At 26.8% G+C, this 22,160-nt stretch overlaps 2 protein-coding genes and 1 long non-coding RNA gene across 4 annotated transcripts; 1 reads left to right on the top strand and 2 right to left on the bottom strand.

Moving 5' to 3' along the window:
• Positions 1 to 1,103: 1,103 nt before the first annotated feature.
• LOC107456766 (isochorismatase domain-containing protein 2) lies at positions 1,104 to 7,774 on the top strand. Of its 2 annotated transcripts, none has more exons than XM_087168192.1 (4): positions 1,104 to 1,509; positions 4,000 to 4,255; positions 5,014 to 5,193; positions 7,572 to 7,774. In XM_087168192.1, exons 1-3 carry the CDS (start codon positions 1,323 to 1,325, stop codon positions 5,186 to 5,188), a joined length of 618 nt encoding a protein of 205 aa, XP_087024318.1. In that variant the 5' UTR covers positions 1,104 to 1,322; the 3' UTR covers positions 5,189 to 5,193; positions 7,572 to 7,774. The 2 variants fall into 2 exon arrangements, with proteins under 2 accessions (XP_087024318.1, XP_042902071.2); XM_043046137.3 differs by having other exon boundaries at positions 1,186 to 1,509; positions 5,014 to 5,184.
• A 4,456-nt stretch (positions 7,775 to 12,230) lies between these two features.
• Positions 12,231 to 14,433, bottom strand: LOC147816583 (uncharacterized). Its single transcript, XR_015435596.1, has 2 exons — positions 14,322 to 14,433; positions 12,231 to 13,010 (listed from the first exon to the last, which is right to left on the bottom strand). It is a non-coding gene; the product is annotated as an uncharacterized LOC147816583 (long non-coding RNA).
• Positions 14,434 to 15,455: 1,022 nt separating this feature from the next.
• Positions 15,456 to 17,834, bottom strand: LOC147816582 (uncharacterized). Its single transcript, XM_087156889.1, has 5 exons — positions 17,709 to 17,834; positions 16,978 to 17,058; positions 16,315 to 16,398; positions 15,893 to 15,976; positions 15,456 to 15,543 (listed from the first exon to the last, which is right to left on the bottom strand). Exons 2-5 carry the CDS (start codon positions 17,049 to 17,051, stop codon positions 15,456 to 15,458), a joined length of 330 nt encoding a protein of 109 aa, XP_087013015.1. The 5' UTR covers positions 17,052 to 17,058; positions 17,709 to 17,834.
• Positions 17,835 to 22,160: the final 4,326 nt, after the last annotated feature.

Below are 22,160 nucleotides of genomic sequence, written 5' to 3'. Positions count from 1 at the left end.
CCCTAACCTCTGAAGATGCAAGCCATTTCCAGCGATAAAGCCATTTGTACTGAAATTTCAATTTTCTTTTTCCTTTTTCAGGAAAAACAAATGCTGGATTGGGTTCACAAACATTTTTAAGTATATCCAGCTTTTTATCCTCGCATGTATTATCTTCTGAAAAAAGTCCAATGTCAAATGGGTGGGAAGTAACACTTTGAGGGCCGCTTTCACGTTCATCAGATTCTGCTACGCTAGAAACGTTTTCTTCAACGGAAGTATCACATTTCTGTTCAACAGAAAAACTTACATTGGTACTAGATGCTGTCACCTCACTAATTTCAGGTCGTGATTTTTTCTCAAAGTAATTAAAAATTGTTAAATTCTTGCGTTTAGACATCGTAAAGATCCAAGAACAGCAAAAATATATACATATATATTGGCACAGAAATATCCACTAAGCTACGATCTCAAAGTTTCGAGCTGGAATGAATAACTTCAACGAGCACAGAGTCTCCAAAACAAAACAGATTTAGAAACAAGCTCCGAAGGACAAGCGACAGAGATAACTCTTAGTCTGACTAAAATCGAAAATAAATGTAACCAAACCCCTAACCCCCCCTTTGCGTACGCCCCTGGATGTTTCCCTCCGCCTATGTTATGCTTGCTCGGTGGTGTGTGAATAATCTTAATATTCTTGTACATTTTATTATTGTGATTTTTGTTTAAATTTACGCGCAATCTAACCATTCATAATAGTTTTCTGAAATTTACAAATTCTAAAAGGTCATAAGCCTGAAACAAATTTAAGAAAATTAATATCACAGCATAAATTAAGTGTAAGGTTTGCCAGGTTTTGAATGTTATCCCTTATTTAGCTATATTTGTGTGAAATAGCGCATTTTGTTATTTTTTGGGTAGCTTCATAGCATGCTTGCTGAGCCTTCTCATTTGTTATTTGTTTCCTTGAAAGTTTACTTAAAAGAACACGTTTTATTGAAAACACCATAGGTATTATTATTAGATTACAGATATATTAGATTACACTCTTTTTCAAGCTTCGACGTAAAAATCAGTCGGAAGTAATAACCCGGAAGTCTTACGACGAATTTTAACGCCCAGCGCCATCTTTGTCTAGTTTTACACAGTCAGCAAGATCTCAAAAATCAAATATTTATGAACTACTACTTCTACTAATATCACATTTTCCAATGTAAATAAACAAACTGTCTAAGAATTAGGCGGCTCTTCGTCGAGATTACAACTACTTTCAGAGGCAATTAATTGTCTAGATATCTTCCTTATTTATTGATTTTCAAAGTATTCATTTTTGAATTACAATCATGTCTGGTATATGCAGATTAAGGCAGTTAATCCCAAAAAATACAGCTCTTTTTTTATGTGATATGCAGGAGAAGTTTGCTCCAAATGTGCAGTATTTTCCTGCTATTGCTAATGTTGCTTCACGTCTTCTTAAAACAGCTAGAATTTTAAAAATGCCTGTTGTTGTAACTGAACAAAATCCTAAAGGTTTTTATCTCTGCTTTTTTTCATTCCTAAAAATTGTTTTTTCTAGTTTCATACGTGTGTTAATGAATCTTGTGTAAATTTAAAATTAATGTCACACATATTTAAAGAATTTTGCATGAATATATTTGCATATTATATTTCGTAAAATTAATAATGATTTGAATTGTTTAAATTATTTTTAGGGGATATTTAAGAGAGCAAAAAGGTTGTTCTACAATTTAGTCTATTAACTTAAAGAGGTTTAATAATGTTCATTTATTAATACATTTTGTTACTCTGCTGTTTCCTGCTTTGAATGTAATACTGTTCCAATTGCCAAAACCGTCTACCACAGTACTTATATTAGGCACCTATTACCTTAATTTATATATCATCACTGTTATTAATAGTTTGGCGAATTTTTTTCTGTCCCCTAATTATCGGATAGTATTATAATTTCCTTGAAATGGTTGAATATATTCATTTGATATTGTGTATTAAACAGAAAAGGAAGAGCATAGTGGACTATTGAATTGGTGTCTGTAAGTTCGAAGTGCTGGACATCCTTACTAGAATAAAGCACGTCATCATATTTATTTAGAATTTAAAAATACATAAAAATAAATATTAAAAAAAAAAATTTTTTATTTACTTCCTAGAAAAAGAAGTAAGTTGTTAATACAAATGGTAGATATCTATTTGTCTTTATTTTTTGCAGAATGCAGATTCTTTTTTAATTTTTTATCAGAATGCTAATTTTTAACTCTAAATTTTCTAGCATGCTTTACGTTTCGTTTGATCATCTGAAGTATATGCAAGCATTTGAGCATTATTTTATGTTGTTAAAAAATTAGATAAAATTGCAGATCCTTATTTGTTGCTGCTTATAAATTTATGCTATTGTGCAGACATAAAACATTATTTACTTACATTTTTTATTTCACAAAAAAAAAAAAAGTTTTTTCAGAAGTTTATATTTATTTTTTGACGTTTTTCTTATTAAACTATATTATTGTAACTATTATATTAGAGCAAATAGCTTAAAAATAAATGGTTTAATAGCATAGCAAGTCTAAAAAAGAATAATAATGAATAAAAAAAATTTTAATCTTGGTTATTTATTTTAACTTTTTCTTTTGTTGTTTTAAACAGTCTTAGAATAATGAAATTTGGTATTTATCTGTTTCAAGGAACCTTAAAAGGCCATTGCAACTATGTATATCTATATTGGATACCTACTACCACAATTACTTAAACACCACTTGTTTCAATATTAGTATTTCATTTTTAGGTCCTTTCAAAAGAGAGAAGTACAACCTAAAATTGAGTCGCTCAGAAGAAGAAGCTCGTCCAAAACACAAAAATTGAGAAAATTAATGATTTTTGACAATTAGTTTTTAAAATTCTTGGTTTATTAATTTAATTAGAAAAGTGTATAAAGTCTTTTTTCGAGATGTAAACTCTGCAAAAAAAAACAAGATATGTACAGGATGTGTAAATAAAAACGTAAGTATTTATTGAAATAATGACAGCATCTTAAAAATTTTAAGACTTATACCTTTTGGCAGCTGAAACAGATAAGAAATTTATGTAAAAATAATAAAATAACATATATTGTCATAAGTTTTATGTTTATTCATCATAACAAACATCATCTTCTTCCGAGTTATTTAAATGTAAATCTTGATCTCCACGTGTTGTCCTTAATGTCCTGTATTTAATTGGTGGTATATACTTTAATAAACACATGATGTCTTTTTTTGTTTCTCTTGAAATTGTTCTGCCATTTGGATATAATATAGGTTGAGTTATATTTTTTAAATTTACTGGCCTACCTATTTTTGTTTTTGCAACCCTGAGTTACTATGAATTTCTTGTTTTTCAGTGTTACCAACAAATATTGAAAGAAGAAGAAGAATTTAATTTTTATTTCAAAGTTTATGTAAAAAAATATTGATAAAAGGTGGACTTACTCACGATGGCTTCTGAAATTATTATACAATATATTCAGAAACTATTAAAAAAAGGTCTGTCTAACCTAGAAAAAAGTAACCAACGAGTAAATCCTTTAGTAACTAAGAAGCTTATTATTTATTTCATCAAAATTTCCAAAAATCAGAAAATATTAAAAAATGGACTTAACCGCATTGGCTTCTGAGCAGCTCAGTTATTAATCATTATTAGATAATAATATATTTTTTAGAATCATAAAACAGTTTAGTGTGGTAGATGTACCCCAGCTCTTAGTCAATAGGCTAATTTCTTTTAACCACAAGATTCTTCCTTCATATATTAAAGAAGCCATTCTGACTCAAATAGCCCATGATCATCATGATTTCAATTAATGTTGACATAATTATGTACACATTAGTGCACATACTTTAGAAACATGCGTGTGTGCAGAAGCACTTTTTTCTTCTTTCTGGAAAGGTTAATACTTGAGAAAATTATTGCTTTTAATATTCATTGCATTTAACTCTCATTTTTTCTATGTAATGTTATATTTTGCAGGTCTTGGCAACACTGTCAAAGAAATTGGACTAGATGATTATCCTGACATAAAACCTTTCAATAAAACTTCCTTTTCTATGGTGACTCCAGAGATTGAAGATTTCCTAAAGAAAGAACATCCTAATGTAAACAGTGTTATCATTTGTGGGATTGAGTCTCATGTTTGCGTGCAATGCACAGTTGAAGCACTCGTCAATCATAACTTCAACGTTCATGTTGTTGCTGATGGCTGCTCCTCTCGTAGTATGGTAGATCGGTATGGTATAATTTCTGAAAATTATCATAATCCTATTTCAAGTAAATTGTAGTAACTGATTTGTTATACACATACGTCCTATGTTTCTTGATTTTTTTTCTTCTTCTTGCCAACAGCTTCAAGGCCCCCTTTATTTTTGGTGCCACTTATGTCACATACGAAAATGGACTCGGGTATTGCAGCCCTATTAAATTCAAAGTTCACTTGTATTTGAAAAGCATATGCATTTCAACAATTAAAGAAACGCAAAACAAATCAGTTTTTGAAACACATTTTATTTGAATTTTTTAATATGTATGCCTATTTGTATGATTGTATAGTTGATAACAGAATATTACTGCATTCTATCTCTATTGTGGTCCATATTTTTAATATTTGCATAGTTTTTTTAATGCAAATTACAAGCAACTAAACAAATTACAGCAACTAAAATTTAATTACTCTAAATTAGATTTAGGAAGATCCATTTTCTATTACATAAGAATATTTCTTTTGAATTTTTTATTATTTGAATAGAGTTATCTGATTCTATTCTAATCTATAGAGCTAACTATCAATTAAAGTTTCATGTTCAACAATCTTAATTTAAGTCTTTCTCAGATTCACAAAAATTTAGAGAAAAAAAAATTATTACTCAAATTCTGTGTGACCCTACCATGAATCCTTGGTGTTCTGTGGAACACCTTTTGCAAAATGTTGAAAAAGAACATAAATTGATAAATTCAAATTTATGTATAGATCTATATTCTCTTTTCTAGAATGTATTCTTTTCAAAGAATGAAGTCAATGGGAGCATGGCTGACAACCAGCGAAAGTGTCATCCTTGGCTTAGTTGGTGATTACACTCATCCAAATTTTAAAGAAGTTCAGAAATTGATTAGAGAACTGCCTCCTGATAGTGGTTTACTCTCATTTGTACCACATTTAGGGTAAAGAAGGTATATTCATTTTACTTGTTGGGTGTATTTAGTTTATTTGTTTATAAATTCACAACAACTAATTAAAGCATACTAATTTCATATACTAATTTGTTTTTGAAGTAATTTTGCCCACCATCATATTAAACTATAACAAGTTTAAATGGGAAATCTCATTAAAGCACGTTAGTTTTCATAAATTGCATTGGTATTTTGCAATTAATAACGATACATAATACAGTTATCAGGCATGTGATTCTTCTGCTAATTTGCAGAATTCTGCGAATCTCAAGTCATCGATTTGCAGGCTTCCGCGAATCAATAATTTATATTTCGAAAAAATTCTTTTAGAGTTCCGCTAATCTAAAATTTAAAGTTTGTTTCTTTTTTCAAATTTCGCTAACGAAATATGTATACCACTCTTACAAACACTCCCTTGTTTTTTTTCCGTAAGTTTTTATTCAGGCGCAATAACTTCTTTTTTTTTTAATGCAGATTTGCTAGAGAAAAACAAAACTTCAGATAAAGTTCCTGAAAACAAAACTGAAAAAAAATTTGCATAATGACTTGAGCTAGAATTAATGAACTACTAACGATAATACAAAAGTTTAAAACTGATAATCTGAAAAGTAATTCCGGAATGGCAAACATTTAAATAATTGTTTGCTGGAGAAAAAAAAACTTCTTTTTTATTTTTTTTAATTTAAACTTTAATTTTAATAAGTGGCAAATAAGTAACAGTAGAATCATTAAATCAATGTGATATAATCGCCCGCTTTTTTAATTGCCCATATTTAGATTGAATTTTTCATGCGATATTACAACATGGAAATTTCGAATCCAGCATTTTAACACGCTCAATACCATCATAAATTGATATTTCGGTCTTTTTCTCTTTTGCAGTTAATGCAATTGATTTTCCCATAGTTTTTTAAATTCCGATATTATTACGACATGTAAAATTAAATTCTTGTATTTATTAATGACTTTTAATGCGGCAATATGATTGTTTCTTTGATCTTCTTCTCTAGTTATTGCTACTGATATCCATGTGGTTAAGTCCTAATATTTTCGTACATTATTATTAAGAAACGAGAAATTCGAATCTCACATTTGTGCAATTACTTTTTTACGCCCTTGATTTGCAGTAAATCCAATGTGGTGTTTCGATTGAGTATTTTCTATTGCTTATTTCAATCAATTACCTGGCAGTTATTGCTACTGATTTTCGCTTTTTTATTTAGAAAAATCTCGATATTTTTAATATGATATAATTTATTACAAAACTTGAATCTGGAAACGTACATTTAATGAACCTTTTTCTGACACGTCTGGTTCATGTAATTTCATTGTGGTACACTTGGTTTCATCAATCTTTTTTCAATTATTGCTGTGAATTTCACAAAATTTAAAAAAAAAAAATTCTCAATGCAATGCAAAGTGGGAAAAGGAGGGATGTGTATATTTTTAATATATGTATTCTTTTATGTGTTGAAGTGAAAAAAATTATTTGATAAAAAACCTTTTCTTCTTAAATTTTGCAAATGTTACTTTTTGCACAAAAGTTTTTATTTATCTCTGAACAAAAAGAAATAAAAAATTTCAGTACTACAAAAAAAATTTACACATTAAAAAAAAATTAAAGATCATTTCACATTTCTTCTTTCAACAATCACATGTCTGAGATTTATATTACATCAAAGCTCAGTAAATGCCCATATTATGAAACTTTTACATTTATTAGCATGTTTGTACTTTTTCATATTATATTTATTATTAAAAAAATCATAATGATTATATTTTCAAGCTTCTTTAAAAAATTCACCTCCTAATGGATCTTTCGTTATCTTTTATTATCATTGTTGTTATTATTTTTCTTAGTTTTCCCATCATGTGGCAAAGTTTTAATATTCTCTGGCTCATTTATTGAAATTTTAACACATAACATCATTGCATTAAAAATGTTCTGGAAGTTTTTTTCTTTCTTTTTATTTCAGTCACCCAGTTAATTTTGAGTATTAATTAATTAATTTAATTAATTATTTAATCAATTAATTATTTAATCTATTTCATTGATCAATATACAAAATAGATAAATAGTCTTAAGTGTTTCAATAGTAAAAAATAGATAAATAGTCCAGGTGTTTTATACTGGATAAATACAGTACTTCATAATTGAGGTTAACTTACTAATAGGACTGGTGGACTAATTGATAAGTTTTATTATACTTTTTCATTACATTTTATTTTTTTTTTATGATTAAAAAAAACTGTACATCACAAAATATTTGTTGTTTGCATCTTAATTACTGATATTCATAAAAATCATTTCAGTTAGTAGTCAACAGCTTTCCTTTTATTATAACTGATAGTATAAAATATCTTGTTTTTTATTTCAGACTTAGCAAAATTTGAAGAATTGATCAGAAAAAGTACAGGATACTTGGATGTTTTGAAAGGTTTATGAATTATTCAAACTATATATACTATGATTAGAATCTTTTACTGGAACATTACCTATCATAAGAAATGTGTTTTTATTTTTGTTATTAAATATGTTGTTAATTTCCTATAGAAAATTAAAGACAATGTTTTTTCATATGTATATATCTGTGTGTGTGGGCGAGTGAGTGATATATATGTATATATAAACAGTGAAACCTCTTGTGGACACTCCTGCAAAACCAATGCCTCTCAATATGGACATATTTTTAATTCCCTGGGAATCTTCTATGAATAAACCATTATTTACATGACAGTCTTTTTTGCCCTGAAACATTATTTTCTATCTCTTCAAACCGAACATTAATTTTCTAAATTTGAAGAAAAAAAACTATTTTTACTTTAAATTAGAAGAAAAAAATCTTTTCACCATTTTTAAAGCATGTAAATTTTTTACCTTATCCATTACTAAAAATATTGTTAAGCTATTTCACTACTAAAGAATCAATGTTTCTCCTGTCATCTTGCCTTATCTTTGTAAAGAAAGGAGAGAAAATGATACTGCTCTTATGAAATAAATCGGTCAACACTTTTTATGTGGCCCCTCAAGTTGAAAATATCTTTAATTTTCTTATTAATTTGAAGACAGTATTTAACACAGCTGGGATGAAAAAGAGAACAGAAGTATAATCTTTGAGGTGAGAAATGAAACATTTAGTCAGACACTTGATAGATGATCAATTGTGAATAATCAACTCCATAGGTCGTCATGACTTACAGCTATGCATTGCTTTTTTTTTCTTTCTATGAATCGTGTGAGGTTTACTTTCAAGAAGATATTAACCATGTTCCCCATCAAGTGATAGGTGTTTGGGGATGTAAACCTAATAATTAAAATGAACTGTGGACTAAAAGCTCCTATTCCGTATCATATGTCTAACTTGAGTATCTGCGCTAATAGGAAAATTATATTCATTTATCTGTAGCTGCATCTAGAATTATGTATTTGTATCAAACTTCTTTATATATTATTTTTTATCTTTTTTAAAGTTCGGTGTAAATTTGGGAGCAAAATTTCCCAAAAGTACATTTATCTAACATTTAACTTAGAATATACAGCAATGCAATACTTAATATATAAAACTTTAATCATCAATTTCTAGAAATCTATATCAATACAAGTAAATTTCTCTATATGCTTTTGAATCAATTTAATGTAATTGACAATTTAATTTTTTATCAATTTAGAACAAATTTTAGAAATAGATTTGTATCACAAATGAAATGGTACTTTTGTGTTTTATATTTAATCAGACATCTGTGAAAAAATAACGGAAATTACATTAAGAAATTTTTAATGGAGCAAACATTGAATTCATAAATAAGAATATTTATAAAACTCTTGGGAAATAAAACACCATTTGCTAAATATAAATTATTGATGCCTAATAAATTAAATGTAGCAAAAGTATTCATTGTCATAATATTATTTAAATGTTCTTTATTACAAACTTAGCTTCAAAAATATTACTAAAGTTTCTGTTTAATTTATTTTGTTCTGGCAATTTTAAACAATAATAATTAGTTAGGAAATGTTTGCAATTGATATTTTTTTAAAAATAATTTTAAATTCAATTGTAATTTTTTAAAAGGTATTTGAATAGAGTGTAATTAAATAATATATAATATTTTACTTGCTCTAAATATCAAATTAAGTTTTTTTTTTTTTAATAAATTTAGTTTTTAAATTCTGGTAACAGATATCAATATATTGGAACATGAGGGGCATACCATCAGATATGTTAATTAATTTTTGCAGACGATATCTTAACAGATTAAATCAGATACTTATTTCACTGAATAAACGTAGGTTTATGCTACAGATTTATATTTTTGATGCATCTTCATATTTGATGTATTAGTCAAATGTAAAATATTTCGACAATTCCTTCTGTTCGGATCACGATTCTATTCAAAATCGTGATTCTAACTGACTGAAAATGGGTCAAAAGAAGTATTCTATTAATTTAAATGATTGGGTTAAATACATTATCGTTTAAATAAAAAATTTATTAAACTTAACAGACATATTTTGCATGGTTAAATTATTATTTATTTCCTTTCTGAACACTGCTTTATTTTTGTAGATAGTGGTTCTAACAATTTTTTATAAAAAATGTTTGCGAAATTACAAGAAATATCCATATTCAATCATAATTATCTTGATTTTTGTTGGAATAGTCAAATATAAAATATTTCCTTTCCTTCTTTATTTGTAAGTTTGTGTAAAGTTCAATCATCCATTATCTTAGATTAAATATTAGTTTGATTGTCGACCAGAGCAAACTCTTCATCATGTCAGATATAAGAAAAACAAATTAATACAAAAATGTGTGTTTTAGATTTAGGTTCATTTATATAAATGGAAAACACTATTTCATTGAAAACTAAAGTTGAATCAGCTTTATACAAAAGAATTTTGTTTTATTATTAAGGTAGCTGAATATTCGAAAAAGGTTTCCATCATAATTATATTTTAATGAGATGCTTTCTTTATATTTTGTTGATAAAAGTTACAAATAATACATATGCAAATATCCCAATTTTCAATTTCCTTTATTTAAAAAAATATAGAAAGGAATAAAAATTACATTTGAAAAAATTTGAAATTCGAACTAAAAGTTAAATTAGAAGAAATAAATTGTTTGAAAAATATTTCTTCTCGTAGTTTCATAGATTAAGAAATATGACTGCAGTAGAAAAATAAACATATTTTAAACAAAATGTTGTACAATGAACCTAAACGTAAATTTTTTATTGTGCTAATTGGCATCTTAAGTTTAAGTCTTAGATTGAATTATTATAGTGACAGTCAAAATTAAAGAAAAAAACAGGGGCTCTCTGAAGAAAACTAATGTGACTTAAGCATAGAAGAGGAGTATTTTCGACCGAGGAGGAATAAGCTCAAATATTACCAAAAACATGTTAACGTTTATTTGAATGGACCCATATGACTGGAAAGTCTATACTCGATAAAAAGTTTTATCAATCAGTTTTGAAATGATTTTTATTACCTGAATACATGTGTTACAGATTAGTTAATTTTTTTTGTTTTTGCTAATATATATTTATAAAATGAAAAGTGAAAATTTTAAAATGCATCTACATGATAAATTTTATTAAAGAAATTATTGAAATCCTCTGCACTGTAAAAAAATTACAATTTTTTTATTAAATAAACTCTGTACACTTTCCGACATTATAAAAAATTCCGTATCAAATTACGGAATAAAATACCAGCACTTTGGGTGCATAATCCGTAAAATCCATTTTACTGCAAAATTCATGTTTACCATACGATATTATAAAGTAATTTTTACAGTAATATTTTTTTAATTAGTATAATTCAGTGAATTCAAGGTAAATATTGCTATTAAATTGTATATGGTATATATGATTTTATTCCCATAACATATTCTGTTAAAAATGAATTTTATGGTGACATGTATCAACAACCTGATTGTCGTTAATTTTTATCGCAATTTGATGCAGAATGTTTTACAGTATACCATTTTCTGCATTTCCACTCAACTTCTGCAGTAAACAATAAATGCAGGTAAGGTTTGTATTAAAATGCCGAGGTATGTTTTTTTTTTTTCCAACTGATATTACGACAATTTCAGAAATGACAAATAAAAATTTATATAAATCATTTTTCATTTATTATATTTTTCCTGAGTTTTTTAACACATATTTAACTTTTGTTTTTGTCAAGTAACTAATGTATTTTTTCTGAAAAACATAGATGTTGCAAAACTTGATAGTTGAAGCTTTTTTTTATACTATTTTTAAATTAAATGATATTATTTTTGTTCTAATTATAAGACATCATTTTTTGACTAATTTTCCTTTTGGTAAGAGAGTTCCAAAGGTGGATACTCCACTTTTTTGATTTGGGTAATTAATTTTGAAGATATATTGACAAACTCTTATGATACAGAAATCTAACATTACTGAAAGCAGCCACTAGAGATCGAAAATAAGCTCTTCGCCCGAGTCTAAGTTAATCGTTAATAGTTCTCTATTTACATTCGAAAGGAAAAAAAATTACCGATTTTTAGATGTGTGTATTTGGGAAAGACGAATATCATGTCATAAGCGAAAAAAACAACATTTGACAGTTAAGATGTGTCGAAAGAAAAAAGGCTTCTTCAGATTAGGCAATTTCAAGGATTAAATGGAACAAATTTATTGTATTTCTTCCGAGAGGTTGATAAAAGACGCAAGTTATCTGGAAAGAACTGAACAAGCAATTCAGAGAATTGACGAACAATGCAAAGCAGGTATAAAAAACTAATTAAAATCAGCTATGAAATTTATTGTAGTACATTTCATTGTTTATGAACAATCGTGAGACAAAAGGTATTTCTGGAATTAGCTAAGTGATATAAATTGAACTGCGTCGGCAGTTTCTAGTTTTAGCGATTAATTGGATAAGTCCCTGAGGTTAAAAAAATGTGTTCGACTTATTAAATTCACACAGTAGTAATATACATTTTTAATAAAAATTAATTTCAATAATTCTGAATAATAAGAGTAATAAAACATAACAAAGCTTTAAACATGTTTCATTTATTGTTCTTAGTGTTGATTTTACATGCATATAATAATTTTTAATAAATAAAGATAAAACTTGCAATTAAAGGTGGTAAAATTCGGTTGTCATGCAGTTGGTGATATTTTATAATTTTGGAGTCATACAGTTTTTGTAATGATGGATTTGGAAAATCACTTTTTCTCTTACATTCGACTGCTCTTAACTGATTTAAGATTTTAAAAATCTAGTAAAGTCTTCCGTTTTTAGAGTCACACAGTCGAAAAATGTCCAAATATTTGTGAGTCTTTCAATTTGGAAATGTATACTTTTGGAATGACAAAATCAGGAGTTTTCGTCTAGTTTAAGAATCTTTACTCGGTTAATGCATAGTATTAGACTCACACAGATAGGAAAAGTCACACAATCGGGGAATGTAATGTTTTGTAGTCACATATTCGAAATTTTTTGTCATGGTCGGGAATTGTCACAGTCGGGAAAAGTCCTATACTCAGGAGTTGCATACTTTCAGAGTCACAAAGTCAGGAAATGGGTACTTTTGGAGTCACAAATTTGAGAAGTTTTGTCTAAGTTCGGTAGTCGTAAGTCAGGGAATGTCTAGTTTCGGGTTCACTCTCCTTTTTAATATTTCCTTATGAAACACCCAGCAAATAGGCGTCTCACAAAGTAACGGAGACTTCTCCTCTCTTTCTTTCTCGCTTTTTCTCTTTTCTCAGCAAAATCTGGGTTTTGGGCCAATTTTTCCTCCAGATTTTTTGTCAAAAGAGAAATATCTCCGCAACTGTAAGGAATAATACATTTATTGTTAAACAATCCACAAGAAAGTTATTTATGTATTTAAATTTATATCAGAATTTAATTATTTTTTTTATTAATCATGCAAGTGAAAGAATTGCAACAAATATAGTTAAAAAAAAGAATTTTATTAATAATTACATTAAATAATGAGCTTGACAAGGAATTTGTAGAAAGAACGTTGCATTATTTCTTATTATAACAAAATCCAAAGTTTTTTTTTAAAGTCTAATCTTGACCTTATTTTTAATCATTGAAATATCTTATTCTTATCATAAAATTTTTTTAATGTTACAATCACAGTACATCTGAATTTATTATTCAAAATCAAAGAATCTAACCAATTGGAAAAAAAATTCACAATAAATTATGCAATTAAATACAAAGTAATTTAAAAAAGAAGATTTATTGGTGAACAATTGCTGTGTACCTTGATCTTTCATTTTTAAAGTGTAACCGAAAAATGTATATATAAATATATATATATATATATATATATAAATATATATATATATATATATATATATATATATATATAAATATATATATATATATATATATATATATATATATATAAATATATATATATATATATATATACACACAGGATTATTCGTAATTCCCTCCGGGCTTTCAAAGCATTATAGTAAAAAAAAAGAAGATGAATATGAAAAAAAGAAACATATGAAATTATTCCAGAACTATTCAAGTTTTACTTACATACATTACAGGTATTCTATGTATGAACCCTTGGTCACACGGCATACATCAATGCGATAGTCCAGTTCCTGCCCGGAGGGAATTATGAATAATCCTGTATACATATATATTCTAGACACCATTAAAATTTTGCTTTATGGTTACATCTTTAAGAGCTATTTCTTTTAAATAATTTTTTAAAAAATTTTTTATATTGTTTCTTATGTTTACTGAATGAATACATCATGCTCGATTGTCCATGAAAAACATCATACTTAGTCAGTCAATATATAAAATGCAAAAAATTAAAGAAAATGTATTCTTAATACTTTACCATGCGCATAAATAGTGTCAATAAATTTAATAAAAAAAATTTTCTCTATGCCTTTGCTCGTATTGACAGCTTATACTACTTAAAAACATATTTAATTACAATTTTATAATTCTTTAGTTTAAAAAGAAGACGTGGAATTAAAAAAAAAAACAAGTTATAAAATATAATTTTAAAGCATATAGGAAAGCATATTGCATGGTGATTTAAATTCACATTCAAAGAAATGCACTTATTTAAACAAGGTCGATAGCAGTTAATCTATACCTCTTTATCCCAACAACAATATCCAGTGATTCTTTCACTTTATTAGCCTTGGCCAATATTTTCCTTTCCCTCGAATCAATCTCAAAGTAATAGTGGCCACTTCTATCACTACTAAAATTAAAGAAGAAAATTTATAAAATTAATTTAATATTAACATTTATGTGCTGTTAGCTAAAAAAAAAAAAAGAAGAAATAAAAACTTGAACATTATTAACTTTTTATTTCAAGATCGGATTTTCATGAAGGCAAAGAGTTGTGTGACTTTCCTCAAATATGCTAGAATATCTGCGCAGGCATTAAATATAAAATTGTAAAACCAGAAATAAATAAAAACATTTATTTAGATTTATTTTTTGTGACGAAATAGAACTTTTTACTTTCATAAGAGGGAAGGTGGCAATTTTAGATAGTTTATTCTAAAGTTATTCTATGCAAAATATTATTCTTTGCAATTAATTATTATTTTTTGAAAACACAAATGGTTTAAACTTGTTCTTTTTGGAAAAAATTTTTAATTAAATTTTTTCTAAGAAATGTTAAAAAACAAAACACAGAAATTGAAAGAATTAATTGAATAGCTTTTGAAAAATGAAAATTTAAAAATATGGACCCTTTGAGATAGCAAAATCTGCAAGAAGTAAAACTAACTTTAAGGTGTAAAAGCTCTCAACAAATCTTTTGATAGAAAGTAAAATTGATCTATTGAGATCATGTCTTCTAGATTGTGGTTACAATCCCTATTTTGGATAATAAAGTAGATAAATTTATAATACATTAATATTTAAAATATATATTTACATTAAGCGGAATTGCATTCAATAAATAAAATAAAATTATGAACATTTATGGAGAGTAAGAAGGAGTTTCACAAAACTACGTAAGTGCAGAAAATCGGGTTTTGAATTTTGGATTAAAATACTGCCGCTAATTAACAGAAATCTCATGAAAATGGACGCGGAAAATATCCTTTCTATTTGAAGTTGAATGAAATAGAATGTATGTTATTTGTTTCTCAAAGAAAATAATTAAAAAAATTTGAATAAAATAAATTATAATTTTGGACCATGAAATTTTAAATCTTTTTTATTTACTTATTGAAGACTCATTTTATGTAAGTTAAAAATATGATTTTAATTACCCATCCATATCTGCAATCTCTTTATCTAGAATCACTTGTGACTCTTGAGGCTCAATATTAGCCTGCAATTCCTCCATTTTTTCACTAAAAATAAAAAGAGAAATTAGTGCATGAAATAATTACCTCAAGATTAACAAATTCCTTCCCTGTTAAAATGAGCTTCTCAAATTTGTGATAGAATAGCTCCAAAGAATATATAATTGAAATTGAAATTTTTTGACAATTCATCTAGGTTAATTAATTTTTTGTAATTCATCTAGATCTTATCAGAACAAATTCATTTAGTTTGTACTTTTTAATTAAATTCTAAATGTATATTTTCTATTCATTCCACTTAGAAAGTTTACATGCAAACAAGTAGCATTTGTTTTAAAAATTACAAAGTGTATAAAATGTTGTTTAAAATACTTTATCTCTATAATATTTAAATCACCTATTCACTATAGCAACATCTTCATCGTCCGATGAAGATGACTCTTTTTGCTCTATTTCAGCACTCATTTCTACCAAGTCATCCCTAAAGATAAAAAAGAATAAAATTACCATATTATACAGTTAACACACCAAGCTTAACATGTAGCATAATGGCATGTCTTTTATTAACAAGAATTAAATCATACTTTTATGAATTTTGTACAATTTATTTTAAATCATTAAGCTCTGATTATCATAAATTATTTCAATTTGCATTTCTTAAAAAGAATTCTACACATCTATTTTGTAAAGTTTCCACGATGAAAATCAGCATTCAAAATTAGCAACATAAATACGATTCAATGTATGATACAGAAAATCGCTAAATATTTAAAAAAGACAATTAATACGATATCAAAAAATTAAACTTAAACTGATTACCTATCCGAAATTTCAACCTCTTCATCATCAGTTGTAGATGACTCAGAATGCTCTATTTCAGCACTCAATTCTTCCATATCATCGCTAAAGGTGAAGAATGAAATTATCGCATTATATTTTTGCTTCAATTTCAAGACATGATTTTGCTTAACACAATTAATAGTAAAAATATATAATAACAAGTCTTTTTATTTATGAGAATTTAAGCATATTTTCTTGCACTTTACGTTCATAATCCTATAGGCCTTTTATATTTACATGTCTCATATAATAGCTAATTAATTTTATTTACATAATTTAAAATATTTTTGCTGATTCCAATATGAAAATATGTATGCAAAAGTAGAAACATCGCATATTATCCGCGATAGATTTCTTTGACTTACATTTCTTTCTGTTACTAATAATATGAACTCTAATATAAAATTTCAAAAATTAAAAAATACAATTTATTTTTTGAAAAAAAAATTGCATTTGCAGCATATCATACAAAAATGCCAAATGCAAAAAAAAAATGTTTTTGAATTCTTTATCACTTCAATTTTATTTTCTATTGCATGGTAGTATTTTGTGTACTAATAAACAGCAATTCTTGTTGGATATTTAAAGTAGTTTAAAATACAAATATTATGATCGTTTAAAGATAATAACTTTATATAATACCTATCATTAGCCTCATCCTCATCAGAAGTCAAATTTGACTCCTCACACTCTACCTCACTCTCAACCTCCAGCATTTCGTAGCTGAAAAAAGAAAGAAAATAATATATTTACAGATTAGATATTTATAGACAAAATATTTAATTATCTCAAGAGGGTCATCTTTCACCAGTTTCTTGCTCGATTCATATTTAAGCCATTATAAAGACTAGTTTAATGTAAAGTTAATATTAATGAAATCAATTTTCTTAAAAATAGCTCCTAACATATTTTTCATTTTTGTATTAACATTTTATATTTATATTTACATTTAATATTTTTTTCTCCATATTCCAGGTTCTAAGTACAAAATGTAATGTAATATTTTTTTTTCAAACAATGATATATAATCTAAATTATTTAAATGAGACGGTTTCTTTACACTTCTTGAAAAGAATTTTTTTTTTGTATTTTTTTCTTTTCTTTTTTTTTTATTATTTATTTTTATTTTATTTATTTTTTTATTTTATTTATTTTTATTTTATTTATTTTTTAGTTTATTTATATATTTTTATTTTATTTATTTATTTTTATTTTATTTATTAGTTTTTATTTTATAAATTTTTTATTTTATTTTTTTATTTTATTTTTTTTTATTTTATCTATTTATTTATTTATTTTTCAAACTTTAAAAAACTTCCATTTTTTTTCCCCAAAGAAATTACATTATTTGGCAATCTAACTCAAATACTTACCCATCTGTTTCAGATGAACTACTGCTGGTGTCCTCAGCAAGAAATCCAGGCGCTAAAAATAGATTATTAATTCAATTTTAATTAAGCTTATTTTTGAGTAAATTTAAATTTGGGTAACAGAAATGTTTTATGATCATTAAACATATAATAACTGGATAATCAACCACAAACTGAAGAATTGTAACTAAATTTTCAAACACAAATGGAATAATAGTAGCTAAATAACCTAGCTCATTTTATAAAAAGAAAACTATTTAATATAGTTTATTATTTATTATGTAGTTAAAATATTATAGTTTTTAACTAAAATATAATTGCTTCAAATTAAAAAGGAATCTAAAAAAAAAAAATTTTTTTTAAAGTAAGGAATTTATTTAAAAGTAAGGAATCTTTTTATATGAATGCACATACAACAACATTTTCTTTCTGCACCCCTTTTTGCTGAGCTTAATTTCTTTATTTAATGTATAATAATTTAAATGTTATGTGAACATTAGAAATACAAGTATTATTTCATTTCGGGGATCTCAAAATATCGTCGAACTATTAGTTATACCAATCATGCTTAATCAATGACTAAGTAATTACTTTTATTGTTGTGATAGGTTCCTATTAGCCTAATATAGATATATGTTATAGATCGAGTAGAAACCGGCTTTCGAAATGATATAATAACGAAACATTCTTCAGTTTGAAATAAACTTACAATTTTCATAAATTAAAGTATTTTCTCACACCAAACAATATAATAATCTTCTTTATATATCAACGAATGCTAACTATTTCCAGCAGGACTTAAACTGATCATTTTCTTGATAATTTTCTAAATGTATTTTTTCTACACTGAAAATTCCGAATAAAATTAAGGTACAATGTATTGGTAATTTGGGTGCATTATCCGTAAGATACATGTTACACTAAAGTCCATTTTTACCGTAAAATATTATGTCGCAATTTTTACAGTAATATTTATTTAATATAAATGATTCAGTGATTTTACGGTAATAATTATTGCGAAATTTTTCGATCCTTAACATGTTCCGGTAAAAACGGATTTCGTGATAAAAAGTAGTGCCACCCCGGGTGTCATGTATTTTACTCATGATGCACCCAAAGTACAGGTACTTTTTACCGTAATTTAATCTGTAATGATTTACAGTTTAGTGCAACATGGATTGCATCAATTAAAACCCTTAAGAAATTGCATTATAAAAGTAATTTCTAATGAAGGAAAAATAAGTTTCAAAGTTAAAAAATTATTTTTATTCTTCAGAATATAAAACTGTTTCACAAAAAATGTCGGATTTTGGACCATTAAAAAGTAATAATATATTTGTATTTGTACAAGTAACACCAGCTTTTTTTTATATTTTTCTTTTCTATTTCTCATTGAAGTTTTTCATTCTTTAATACTTCTGCATGCAATTTATGGAAGAATTTTTGTATTTAATTCAATTCAGTTTCAACAATTTTCAAATAAGATTAAATTAAAACATTTATGGAATGAAATCACAAATTGAAGAAGTTAGGGATTATCTAACACAAAGTAATATAGACTTCTAATAATGTAAATCACCACTTCCTGCTTAGTACCAAAAAGTCTTAGATAGATCCTAATCAAGATTTGGTGATAGTTCGAAATTTATCTTTTACTTAAAATTTTAGAAATTAATAATTTTCATAATTACGATAAGGCCTTGGATTCCTTTTCAACTCTCTTTGCCAGTGATTAAGCACAGCAAAACGAAATAATTCACTCATTTTCACAAATTATAAGTCACTTGTCAAAAAAGACGTTATTCACTTATAAAAGCTCAAATAAGAATGAGGATTTAATATTTTCTCTTATATTGTTGGTGTGAACAACAAAGGCATATTTTTGGCAACAATGTTTTAAGAACCATTAAAACAATGCACTAAAATAAAAATAAAAATATTGAAATCTGTCAAGTATTGTTGCTTAACAATAACAGACAAATTTGAAACCTCAGAGGGCAGTAACAATCGAAGTTTACCAAATAGTTTGAGAAATTATATTTTTGTGAAAAATGACCATGAATCAACAAATTTTTACGAAAATTTAGATGAAACGTATCGACATTAGGCTAAAATGCGTAATATTACGTGAAGCTGAATTACTTGGGTCTCACATAAGGATATTTAATTTTTAACATTGAGGAGAAAAAAACGATTCAAAAATTAAAATCACTTTTGTATGGTAAAATTATTTCTGATAGAAAATGAAAACAATAAAGGGTTTTCTGGGGATAAACACCAAAATTTGAAGCATTTAAACAATTAATTTGATAATTCCTTCTGTTCGTTGCAGTAATGGTTCATTGGAATTTCTCGGTTTAAAATTATCATTCACATTGTCACGCATTTAGTAATAACACAGCGTTGAAAAGTGAATTTAACTGAGAAAGTGGGTGTTGCTCTCTTTTATAAAGTAAGAATTTTTAGCTTGTGGTTTGAGATCTACTTGTGGTTTACCGATTTATATCATTTAGTTTACAGCAGGTTTGCAACAATTTAATCAAAAAGGCTATAAAGACAAATATTTTGACGATAACTTGAATTCAAAACACGCGGCGGATATTTATGAAAAGTGTCTGCTTGATGTTTTCAGACCGTTTTTAGTAATAAGGGATAAAATTTTGCATTGACTTACGCAGTTCTACTTTTAAAGCTGTTTGTGATTGTATGTAAACAAGCTGTTTTGAAGCAAGTTAATGTAAGTAGAACAAGGACATAAACGCAATGATTTCTCTATGTGACTGTTGTCATAAGATGTGTTGAATTATAAAGTAAAAGTTATATGCTACTCATTTTGGAAGTACAGTCAAACCTCGCTTTGTGAACACAGTTTATAGTGAACAACCGGATGTAGTGAACGAAATATTCGGTCCCGTGCCTTGCTATATACACGTATAATGTTATTTTTTGTGGATATAGTGAACCAAAAAAGTAAGGAAGTTGGATATAATGAACTTTTTTCTGTCTTCGACCTATTTTTTTCTTCATTTTCTTTGTAATAATTTTGAAATTTCTACTTCAAAATAAATACATATACCGATTTTTAAAACCATCTATATAGGGGAATGTAGCGATAAGAATTTTTTCTTGTTTGCTTCTTTTATCTCACTTTCCTATCCCTAAACAAACCAAGCAAATGTTGCACAAAATCGATGTTTCCAACCCAGGCAGATAATGTACCTGTAAAGGGTCAGTGGGATCAATATGAATTTTCTGTCAGAGGGAATGAATAATTATTCATTATTGGTCAAAGGGTTGGACACTAATATGTGATTATAAGACCCTCATTTCAACTCCTTTTTGCTCTCATTTCAGTTAAAAAAAATTCTGCCAACAAGTGTCTAAAATTTAACTACGGCGAGCAGTAAACGTAAAACGTTCTCCATTGATGATAAAATCGGTATTATCAGAAAAATTGAAAATGGATGTAATCAAACTGATATTTGCAGGGAATATAAGTTATCCAAATCTACAGTTTGTAACATATGGAAAAATAGGCAAGTAACAATTTCTGCTCATGAAAAAAAATTTAGATGGCAGAAAAAATGTTAAGAAAAGCAGATCACAAGGATGATGAAGAAGCATTACATCATTCGAAGAAGCCGCAATCTTCCAGTATCTGGACAAATGTCGATAAATTTGCTAAGTGATTTTGTGAGACTATTTTTATGTGCTCGAATGGCAGGTTAGACAGGTTTAAAAAGTGGAATAACATAAATTCAGGGAAAATTATCTGAGAGTCGGGAAGTGTTTCCATATCGGATGTTGAGGATTGCTCATCAGCTGAAGATTATAAAAAAAAATTTGTACGCAAGCGGAAGAGTAATTGAAAATAACAAATTTTTTGCTACTACATCAGTCATTTATTTGATTAATGTGTAATAAAAGGGAGAAGTTTGGGAACCGTTAGTTAAATTGCGTGACGGATATAGTGAACTTCCGGTTATAATGAACCGAAATTTCGGTCCATTGAAGGTTCACTATAGCGGGGTTTGACTGTATTTCGTTTTTGAATGTCATCCATCAAATCATGCAACACCAAAATGTGTTATTGTATAGTCGAAAATATTTTGGATTCGATGGGCATTTGGGGGGTGAAAATGTTATGAAATAAAAAGTAAAACTAAGTTGACAGAGATCATTGTTTTCGTGAGTAAATAAAGTTTGAGTAATTATGAGTAAACAAATAAATAAACAGCAAGCAACCCAAAACAAATAACACTATTATTTATGTTACGAAATGCAGTTCTACATTTTTGTAATTTTTACGAGATCAGTAAATGGTATCGAAGTCAAGAGAATTATTCCAAAAAATAGCGATTTATTAATCGAAAGCAAAACTGTTACATTTATTTGAAAATTAAAACAAATTTATTTATAAGACAATGATATATCATACCTTAGATTTGAAAAAAA

Source organism: Parasteatoda tepidariorum, chromosome 1, assembly GCF_982258835.1.
Source record: "Parasteatoda tepidariorum strain Cologne lab strain chromosome 1, Ptep-v5.0, whole genome shotgun sequence".
In the NCBI taxonomy this organism is placed as follows: domain Eukaryota; kingdom Metazoa; phylum Arthropoda; class Arachnida; order Araneae; family Theridiidae; genus Parasteatoda; species Parasteatoda tepidariorum.
Note: the sequence above shows the minus strand (reverse complement) of the source record. Positions and strands in the feature narration are given on the sequence as shown.

Coding starts and splice junctions, on each gene's coding strand:
- LOC107456766 (XM_043046137.3), top strand. CDS start 1,323: ATGTCTGGTATATGCAGATTAAGGCAGTTAATCCCAAAAAATACAGCT. Junction 1,510..3,999: donor AACTGAACAAAATCCTAAAG/GTTTTTATCTCT, acceptor TATATTTTGCAG/GTCTTGGCAACACTGTCAAA. Junction 4,256..5,013: donor TCTCGTAGTATGGTAGATCG/GTATGGTATAAT, acceptor TCTCTTTTCTAG/AATGTATTCTTTTCAAAGAA.
- LOC147816582 (XM_087156889.1), bottom strand. CDS start 17,051: ATGCTGGAGGTTGAGAGTGAGGTAGAGTGTGAGGAGTCAAATTTGACT. Junction 15,977..16,314: donor GAGGTTGAAATTTCGGATAG/GTAATCAGTTTA, acceptor TTTTATCTTTAG/GGATGACTTGGTAGAAATGA. Junction 15,544..15,892: donor GATGTTGCTATAGTGAATAG/GTGATTTAAATA, acceptor TTTTATTTTTAG/TGAAAAAATGGAGGAATTGC.